The following is a 10000-nucleotide window of genomic DNA, read 5'->3' as shown; positions in this document are numbered from 1 at the left end:
TCACACAAAAACTGAATCTTCTTAGGTCCTTGTATTTTTTACCGACTTCGGCGAGAGCTGATTTTTATTTTAAAGTAATTTTACCATCTGTCACCTATGGTTTGGTTGTATGGGGCTCCTGTGGCAAATCGCTCTTTGATGTGCTGGAGAAAATACACGTACGTGCCGCTAAAACCATCTACAACCTGGACTGGTATACACCTAGCGACCAGGTCCTAGCCCGATGCAACTGGTTTACTATTAATTGTTTGTGCGAATATAGATTGCTTTCATTAGCACACGACTGTTTTTATGATTTTTCACCTACCCCTATTAAGCAGCTATTTAAGAAATATGATTGTAACTATAACCTGCGAAGGAAATTGACCTTTTTGTTACCGAAGCCAAAATCAGAACTTCTTCGCAAGTCCACTTGCTACAAAGCCATATCTCTATGGAATTCTCTTGAGAATCATACACGTTCTATCGCAAGCAGAAGCTTGTTTAAAAACACGCTCAAACGTATGAATTTCATGTAAATAGCTTCTATATATGTAAATAGTACTTTTTAACTTCTTAAATACACGACCACATCAGCTCCGCTGTAATTTTTATCGTGTTTAAATAAATGTTGTTGTTGTTGTTGTTGTTGTTGTTGTTGTTTTATGCCGTTTGGCCACTCTGTAAAACATCGGCATGTTTTAACCTAAAACATGTTTAAGCATGTTTTACGGTAAAACATTTACCATTTGGACAGGCCTTAAGCGTATAGCACAGGGTATTCCTTGATGTTCCTATCTCTGCCCGAAGTTAATTTTATTGAACAGACACGAACACGCGTCGTTTTGTTTTGAACCGCGCGGGGATCCAAAAAAGTCCACACTAGTGCTTCAAAGTATTGTATATCCGTGTTGTGATTAAACTGCATGTTCTCCTGGTTCAAATTTTTTTGAACCAGTGCACTTTTGATTTTTTTTGTGTGTGTAAGATTATGTTAATGAAATATTAGACAAAGAAAAATCAAAATTGAAAAAAATTAAACTGGTTTGATAAATTTTAACCAAGAAAAAAATTGAACTTCAACATATACACTGCGTACGTTTTTCTAAACTATTGTGAGACTTATCTTTTAACTAACTTGCTTTAAGTCAAATTGTGTTTTCGTTTCATCATTTAAGTATTCTTTGAAAGCTCTGATATTTAAGCCCATATATGGAACAATGTTAATTTCAACTTCCTTACCCAGGAATTACAAAGGCACTTAAAGAACTGTTAGTTTTACATGATGTCACTTTGGTCGTATTTGGTTTCTATTAATCTCATCCTCTGGGAATTGAACACCAATATCCCATATGCAAGTAATAGTGCTTTTTATTAGAGAGCATTGGCCGTGTTTTCACGAGCGGTTTTTCAGGTCGCGTAGCGACTGACAACTGAAAATTCCGTGAAAACAGTTCCTTTCCCAACTCGCTTAAAGTTAAGCGACTCGGCAAACTTCAATAGCATTCTCATTAAATTTAAGCCACCAAACCAGGTACCTTAAGCGAGTTGGCAATTTCGAATCGGAAATACAACAGGCGTGCTATTTTTATTGTTTTTATTATTGCATTGACTGCTCTCTCCTCATTTAATCTTACCCGCGAAAACACGTATCATTTTTAAGTCGCTTAAGGAAGTCTACAAACAAACCACTTTGAGGAATGTTAAGCGAGACAACGACTGTCGTGAAAACACGGCCATTGTTGATGATCCTGTGATTGAAAACAGTACATTTGTCCCTCGTTAATTGGTTTTGTTGAAATAATAGTTTTACTTTGTCTGTTGCATTGTAGTTTGAATTTCACTCTCCGGGATCTGGCCGTGACCTCGCCAGCCTACGACTACTTCCTTTGTAGAATAGAAAAATTGGAAACCGTTGAACAAAAGTTAAAAGCGAGACAGCTCCGCACGGATTTTCCGAAATACTTGCAGTATGAAAGAGTGAAGGAACTGGTAATTAGTTTACTTTTGTGGAGAATATAGATTATACTTCGATCTACTGCTTTTCAATCTCAACCATCATTTATTGTCCATAAAATAAAAAGAAAATTACACGTCAGCTCGAAGATATGAAATTTGTGTTCTCGTGGCAAGAACAACAGAGAATGTTAGCATCGACAACGAGTGTTACTTCGAGTACGAGTTCTGGGATTTTGATTACTGCGCATCCGTACTGCGCAGTCCGACGTGCTCAACTCGCCTCGGCAAGTTGGCCTGCGAAGACTTTACATCGAAAAGTCGTAGCGGAAAGTGCGAGTGTCAAAAGGAAATTGCGTTTGTTATTCACGCTGTTTACTGTAAGGGACTTTCGTTACAAAAAAGTGGAAACACCAGCAACTCATTCAAAACTGGCGCCGAAATGTGAAATTCATCCCATAATAGTATTTTCTACAGACCTGAACTCGTATTATACGCCGACTTACCTAAATACGTACAGCACCACTTCGAGAACGAGTACAAGTTGTACTTGTTCTCGTACTCGCACTCGTTGTCGATGCTAACTTTCTCTAATATCTCACTCGTTGGCGGTTCTTGCTACTCAAACATAAAATACATATCTTCTCGCCACCGTGTAATATCGCAGTTAAGGTGGTTCAAACCAGTTTCAACACCTGAAAGAAACGTTCTTATTAGAAGGATTGACGCTACAACACTTTATCACTTAACAACAATGTTATGGTACCATATCAAACATCAATTAATGCCGAAAAAGATTCGGTCATTTTTGTGACGTAAACAGTTACCGTGGCAACAGGAAATCCCTGCAAAAGCACCCCATGGTGAACTTGGTGACCCCCATTTTTTATTTCTAAAATGATAATCAGCGTGCCAGAATAACAAGGTCTCTTAATAGTGTTGAAACTGGTTTGAGCCACCTTAAGCAGAAACTGTAGCAGTTGCGAAGAAAGCCTGAACAAATCCAGGCTTAAACGGGGCTCGAATCCATGGCCCTGCGATTGCGCTGCGTTGCTCTGCCAAATGGGCTATCAAGCCAACTGGGACCTGGGGCCCGTTTCTCAAAAGTCCCGAAAACGTTTCGGGCCCGAAAAGCCATTTGTGAAACTACCAACCGCTTGTTCTGGAAAGCCGATCTTTTAACACAATTTCAAGGTAACAAAAAGAAAACTAACTGTGAAGTTTGACGACTTAAATCCTCTCCGTTCTTGAGATACAAAGGAAATTGTGACACCCGAAACTTGATGGCCCGTAAAGTTTCGGGACTTTCGAGGAACGGGCACCTGGTCGAAGAAAAGAATTTTTTTCTAAACAGATATCTTTCCTATACATGTATTTATGCGCCACTCTGTTTATTCCGTTTTTCAACATTAAGGGTACGTTTGATTGACCGTATTCTGGAATAGGAATACATGGAATAGAAGTTGGAAATCCTTCGTTTTTACGGAGATTCACATTAAAATTGTCAAACACCTGCTAAAATGGCGGCCATGTTGAGTCCCGAGGAATTGAAAACCTTTTGTTTTTGCGCACCGAAACTCGTTCCCAAACATTTCAACTCGAGGCTCGGGGTACGAAATCTATTGTCTATGGCCAATTATATGGCCGCTGCGCGAGTAAGGTCCACGCTATTTTAAACTATCCTTATTATCCTTGGTGCTTCAAAACACCAGAAATACCGTTTGAAATCATCACTCCACGTATTCTTATATTTCGGAATAGTGTAAATCGAACCCACCCTAAGTATAGCCTTCCTCCGAACGATTTTCATACTGGTTAACGCCTTCTTTTTCAGGAACTGTGGGAAATAAAACCATCTTGAGGGAAAAGAAGGAAGCCGATAGATCCTCGGCAAGATTGTGGCATTTAACATCAAAGCTCAGTCTCAGGCTAGATAAATAGCTGCGCTATGTCCATCAGCTTCTGACAAATGTATCTCCTGATTGATTTTTGAAACAGAATAACTCGTGGAACAGTCAGAGTTTATATGAAATGGACGGAGGGTTCGCTGTAAGGAAACAAGAACATTGTTACAGGAGGCAGTGAGAGGTTAATAAAACCCAGTAATTGGCCAAATCCTACAGTAATTTCTTTTTATCTGCAGCATGTTGGTTTTCTGCCTACTGTGGACCTGTTTTATTAATGGAATGTGTTCCATTGCCTTAGAACGTTTATTTGAATGTCATTGTTACCGTGGTACTAAAATGTTAGTATAGCTAATCATGAATTTCGAGTGAAATTTGGAATAAATAAGCTCGAGTAATTTTTTTAAAGAGCAACAAAATTACACGCGTCTGATGGACGAGTGCAAATTGTAGTCTTTGAAAAGCTTTACGAGTGTTTATTCCAAATTGCACGAGAAAAAACCACGTGATCACTTAGTATTAAAGATTCATGAGAAAAATTCGAGATGACATTGTCGTAAAAGCACGCGCGTTTTTGAGACGCGGACGGCAACCGGAAGAGGATATTTAGCGTGCCAGGACAATGGTGTCTCCCAGATTTTTATACTGATAATCTCTAATGGACAAAAGATACTTAGCATGGTAAATGTGGTTGTGTGAAGACAAGTTAAAAGGGAAAACAAGTCACTTCTGGTTCCCGTCCGCGTCTCAAAAACGCGCGTGCGTAAGCTCCCTAGAAGCAACGCACGCGTTTCAATCACGTGAAAATTGCGGCACCCAAGGCTCACATTTATTGGCTATCTGGGACTTTCTTCGATCATTGACCAATGCACAATGCTTGGTTCTTACCTCCTTTTGCACTGAATTACCTACCCGGATATAATTTTCTGTATCTTTCACGTGGAGAAAATAAGCGATTTCGTGGCCGAAACGCATTAGCATTTTATATGAGTGGTTTACACGTTACGTCATCATTGCCATGTTGGTGAATGAAAACAAAAGATCTCTCATTAGCTCCTTTTGTTCGACTCCCAGCAATAATACATTTTTTGTCTCAAGAGATTGGTTGCAAACCATCTGTTCAGTTGGCTGCTTCAAGGCAAAGGAAAGAGGACGATCTTTCTCCACTCACTACAAAGAACGTATCTTGGGCAAATTATTTTTATCAGCTGTTGCTTTCTGCAAAATTGTGTCTAGAATTAAAAACAATCTGAAGTTGATTGAATTCACGTTTGACTTGTGCTTGCATATATAGAGAGAACAGAGTTGAAAAAGAATACAGTTGTGCTGAATGGAATGAATTGAAGATGCTTTAAAAGTGAGTTGAAGTTGTACTCTGAGTCTCCATACTTAGCGACCCTCTCGACAGCTTAACAGTTGGAGAAGACTCGTCGGATGTAACTAGGAAAAGTCGCGTGAAATAAGAAACAAACGCATCGTATGGTAGTTCTGGCATTTAGGGACTTATTCTTTGCTCCTTTGCACAACTGTTTCAATTCATTGTATTTCGTTTACGGAGTGCAATTTTATTATGTCATTGATTCAGTTGTCAAGTGTGAATTAAGAAACGCAGCGGAAGACGCAGATCAGCTTCAGTTGTAACGACACGTTATGCCAATGAAGTTGATTGTGAATTCACGCTTGACTTGTGCTTGAACAGAGTTGAGATAGAATATAGTTGTGCGGAGTGGAAGGAATTGAAGATGCCATTAAACTGAGTTGAAGTTGTAATCCTAGGAACGTTGTGGTTTAGCGACCCTCTCGACACCTCAACAGTTGGAAAAGCCAACAATTAGTATCGACTCGTCGGATATAGTGCTGTATTCTTTACACGATCTCGGTAAAAAGTGTAATTAACCGAACCGTAAAATGAATGCTAAAATTTTAAAAGAGTGCTTAGCCCTAATCACTGAAACTAGCGCTCAGGCTTAATCAGTAAACGAGTGCTATATTCATCACACTTATCTCGTAAAGAGTGTGATTAACCGAACTGTAACATGAAAGCTCAAATTTGAATGAAAGAACGAGACTAGTTAGAAGAGCTAGGGATCGTTTGATATTGTAGAACTTTACAGATTCTAGAACCCCCAAAAGACCTTACATATTCTATAGCTTTAGAAATCTTAGACTCACAACATGGACCATGGATGTTCTAGAACTCTAGAACGTTTAGAGATTTTAGAAGCCCCAAAGGGATCGTTTGATATTGTCACCTCATCTATAGCTATCTTCTATTTTAGAGTTATTTTAAAAAGACTGAGGGGCTTTGGGGCTTCTAAATCTCTAAACGTTCTACAGTTCTAGAATATCCATGGTCCATGTTGTGAGTCTAAGATTTCTAAAGCTCTAGAATATGTAAGATCTTTTGGGGGTTCTAAAATCTCTAAAGTTCTAGAATATCAAACGATCCCTAGCTCTTCTAACTAGAACAGTTCTAGAATTCTATAGAAGTTTCTAATGTCAAGACCTGCACCTTTATGGAGAAAGGTGCAGATATTGTTGATATAACGAGGAATGCGGTCAAACAAAACCATCGTTCGGTAGTTCTGGCATTCTGGCGCCGACGGTTTTTCTTTTTCTGATGTGTTTCTGGACATTGTTTTGTTTTTAACTCCATCTTCTAGGGGGAAATCAAGTTTCACTTTCTATAGTTCGCCGAGCATAGTTAACTTTGTTCAGTATTTTGTTTCCGTGAATTTTACGCCCTAATTAAGGGAACGTGTTGTTTACAGAGAGGGAGAGCTTACTAATAACTCGTTGTCGCCTTTTTGAAAAAGATCGGGTAAACCAGTCGAGCGAGATTTCAGCGCGATTTTTCGAACTTTCCCCAACAAAAATGCAACAAATGTAGACGATCTCGAACCCAAAATCGGTCATCAATTTCCGCAGTTGTATTTTTGAGAAAGAAACGCGGAAGTAGTTCAACCTAGTTTCCAGGTTCCCCCTTCTTTCCGCATGTACCAATCAGACACAAGAACATATTTAACCCTTGACTCCCAGGATTGATCAGTATGTAAATTCACCTCTCATTTTCGATACACGGTCAGGTGGACAGGTATTGAGAATGAAGATTACTATCAGCTCAAGGATATTATCCTGCTATAACGCCAAATTCTTATGACCAGCCAACGAACGAATGTATGGATGTAGTTAGGAGAATGAACTTTTAGATCATGGAAGTCAAAGGGTAAAGGTGATTTATCTTTGCAGTTATATGCGCGACTAACACTTTTTGAGACGTCAGTTTTTCAAGGATCTACCACCGTACAGATTCTTCAGAGTAACCTGTAATTCCTTATGGTAGGAGCATTTTTCATTATGATTGTTTTGCGGCGATTATTCTGGGATAGCCAGCTACTAGTTTTTGAAAGTGGTGTTAAATGTGTTTCTGAACATTGTTTTGTTTTTAACTCCATCTTCTAGACGGAAATCAAGTTTTACTTTCTGGAGTTCGCCGAGCATAATTAACAGTGTTCAGTATTTTGTTTCCGTGAATTTTGCGCCCTAATTAAGGGAACGTGTTGTTTGCAGAGAGGAGAGCTTACCAATTACTCGTTGTCGCCTTTTTGAAAAAGATTGGGTAAACCAGTTGAGCGGGATTCAGCGCGATTTTTCGAACTTTCCCCGACATAAATGCAGAAAATCTAGGCGATCTCGAAACCAAAAGTCGATCATCAATTTCCGCTTAGCTGGTGCTGTAATTTGATAGTAAATTTGAATTCCCTCGGCTGAGCTTTCTCAAGGAATCGCTCTGAATTTTACATATCTTTTCAGATTCTATCTGATATCTTGAGAAGTTGCGTGAATTTTTGGCAGCTTTTTCCCACATTTACGGAAGTTTACGATGAACTATTGTAGCCTGGGGCTTCGTCACGCGTTCCTCCCCCAGTAACTTCTGCTGAAACGAAAAACCACTTTCGTTTACCTCTATTTAAAGAAACCAATCAGCATTGACTAATTGTGTTGTAGATAGCCAATCACATGCTGGGAAAGAATGCCCTTCAAAACACGAGTTCATCCAAAACTGGAAACGGCCTCTGATTGGTCCGTAAAGAACGGAAGTGGTTTTTCGTTTCAGCACACGTTCGTGAGGGAGGAACGCCTGACGAAGCACTAGGAATGTCTGCGTGGGAGGCAAACAATGAACAAGTGGAAACGGAACATGTCCTCTACCTCTGAAATGACAATTATCGTAAATTCCTAATTAGATTACTCTGTCCCAGGACTTGTGGTAGCAGATGAAAAGAAAAAAGTAAAAGTTGCATCAGTCCCTGGAAGGCATTTGAAACCAGAGAACCCACTTTGAAGGAACTGTTTTATCCACTTGACCACTACAGATCAACTGGCTGACACTTGTACCGATTATTTACCAACACCAATTGGTATGATGAAATCATACATGCGAATAGTGGTTACGTCTAGTGCTTGATTTTAAAATGACATTTTCTCCTGTTTAATTGTTTCTCAGCGGGTGATAAATACACGTTCACAGCGCTATTCGTAAAAAAAAATTGTCATATTTAAGAAAATTATGTTCTGGAAGTTAGCAGTGTGGTAGTCTAGTGGTTAAGTGAAAGGGTTGTTAATCAAACATATCGAGGTTCGAGTCCTGCGCTTTCAGGCATTGGGGTTCGGATTTGAAAAATAGATGTTCATTTCTCATAATCCCTATCAAGCGCTAAACGTCCTTAATTGACAATAGTAGTCAATTTAGAGAAAATTAGGAATTGTCGATGATCGTCATTTCAGAGGTTAGAGGATGGCTACCCTCGTTCCCAGGGTCTTTCATTTCCCCACCCGAGAGGGAGCTGGGGAGATTTGCACTCCAATAACAACTCATTCTCGAGACTATTACGATAATCACACAGTATCAACCGGCTTTGAATATACGATTATCATTATTTTATGACACTGACAATTGAAAGGAATTCTGGGAATTGAACATTTTTCTTTTAAAACACAACACAGCTATCCGGACTCGAGGCCCGAATCACGATTATTTGCTCACTTGTCACCGCTCCTAACCACTAGACCAGTCAGTTGCCGTTTGCTTAGACAAAATTTTTAAACATGATAATCTAATTTATTTGTCATAAGGCCGGGCCGTAAACGTGCGATAACACTCGCTAACAAATAATTTTAGACAGCTAACGAGAAAGATCCGGCAACACTTAAAACAAAGCTAACCATTTTGAAATCAGCGCTTAGGCCTAATCATTGTTAAATAATAGGGATCCTATTCTAGATTCCCGGCAACAAATACCTAATATTGAAGAAACTTTGTAACTTGTTCATTGTAATATAGTGAATAGAAGCTGTTCCTATATGCCGAAGCTCCCATTTCAAATGCAGCCCGAAAGACATAAATATTTTTTCCTTTTTTCACTGCCCCGAGTGGTCTTTGGACCAGTGTATATGTGATGTAATTAGGATTATCATATATTCAACGCTGGGTGATCATGATTATCGTAATTTCACTCTCGAGAATATGTTGCCGATATTGTTCTTGTTTTCTTTACCAGGTATTTTTTGGAGGGGTCAAGCTTGTACTCGCTTTGACGTTAGCTTTTACTGTTTTGGATGAGTCAGTAGCCCAAAATTCCATTGGTAAGTTCGCTCAAGAGCCATAATGGACTCTGTCCTGTATGGCTCTTGGTTCGCTTCATAAAGTTTCCGACTTCAAGGTTGTCGGCCAATAGGCCAGTTTCGTATTCTAACGGTTGGACTGGATCTAGCATGAAATGGAGGCTAATGCAGGCAAATTAATTTGCATTTGAAAAGATTTGCCCGCATTACCCTCCATTCCATGCTAGATTCAGTCCAGCCGTGAGAATTCGAAAATGGTCTATTTGTTGCAGACTTTCAAAGAAAAGGGTAATGGTAATGATGTCTGGCTCCAAAGAGTCAACTACGCATTTCAAGTCCTTATGAAGTTGTTTACGTGAGTGAAACTTACTAAAAACTCACAGAATGCTTTTTCGGTGAAAATGAATGTGTACTAGAATGATCTTATCATCTAGGTCATCGTGTCGTATGTGATGTCAGTTAAATGTCCGCAAAATATTCGCTGGGAAACGTTATAAGTCACGTCATAAGTCAGTCTTTTAGCAGGTCTTGTTTGC

The 10000-nt window shown here is 39.3% G+C and overlaps 1 protein-coding gene across 13 annotated transcripts in view; it reads left to right on the top strand.

Annotated features, from left to right (window-relative positions):
- The window catches only part of LOC138060557 (methyltransferase-like protein 22), a 342269-nt gene that overhangs the window by 306391 nt on the left and 25878 nt on the right, over positions 1 to 10000 (top strand). For 6 of the 13 annotated variants that reach the window (XM_068906388.1, XM_068906392.1, XM_068906387.1 and 3 more), the window contains one exon: positions 1812 to 2021. In XM_068906388.1, coding sequence (XP_068762489.1) covers positions 1812 to 2001 — 190 coding nt within the window. In that variant the 3' untranslated portion in view covers positions 2002 to 2021. Of the gene's footprint in view, positions 1 to 1811; positions 2022 to 3769; positions 5901 to 6904; positions 7179 to 8101; positions 8261 to 9400; positions 9486 to 10000 lie in introns of those variants that run through there. The other 7 variants (XM_068906389.1, XM_068906382.1, XM_068906385.1 and 4 more) reach the window with 7 other exon arrangements.

Source organism: Montipora capricornis, chromosome 8 (genome assembly GCF_036669925.1).
Source record: "Montipora capricornis isolate CH-2021 chromosome 8, ASM3666992v2, whole genome shotgun sequence".
In the NCBI taxonomy this organism is placed as follows: domain Eukaryota; kingdom Metazoa; phylum Cnidaria; class Anthozoa; order Scleractinia; family Acroporidae; genus Montipora; species Montipora capricornis.
The sequence above is the reverse complement of the archived record's forward strand: the minus strand, read 5'-3'. Positions and strand labels throughout refer to the sequence as shown.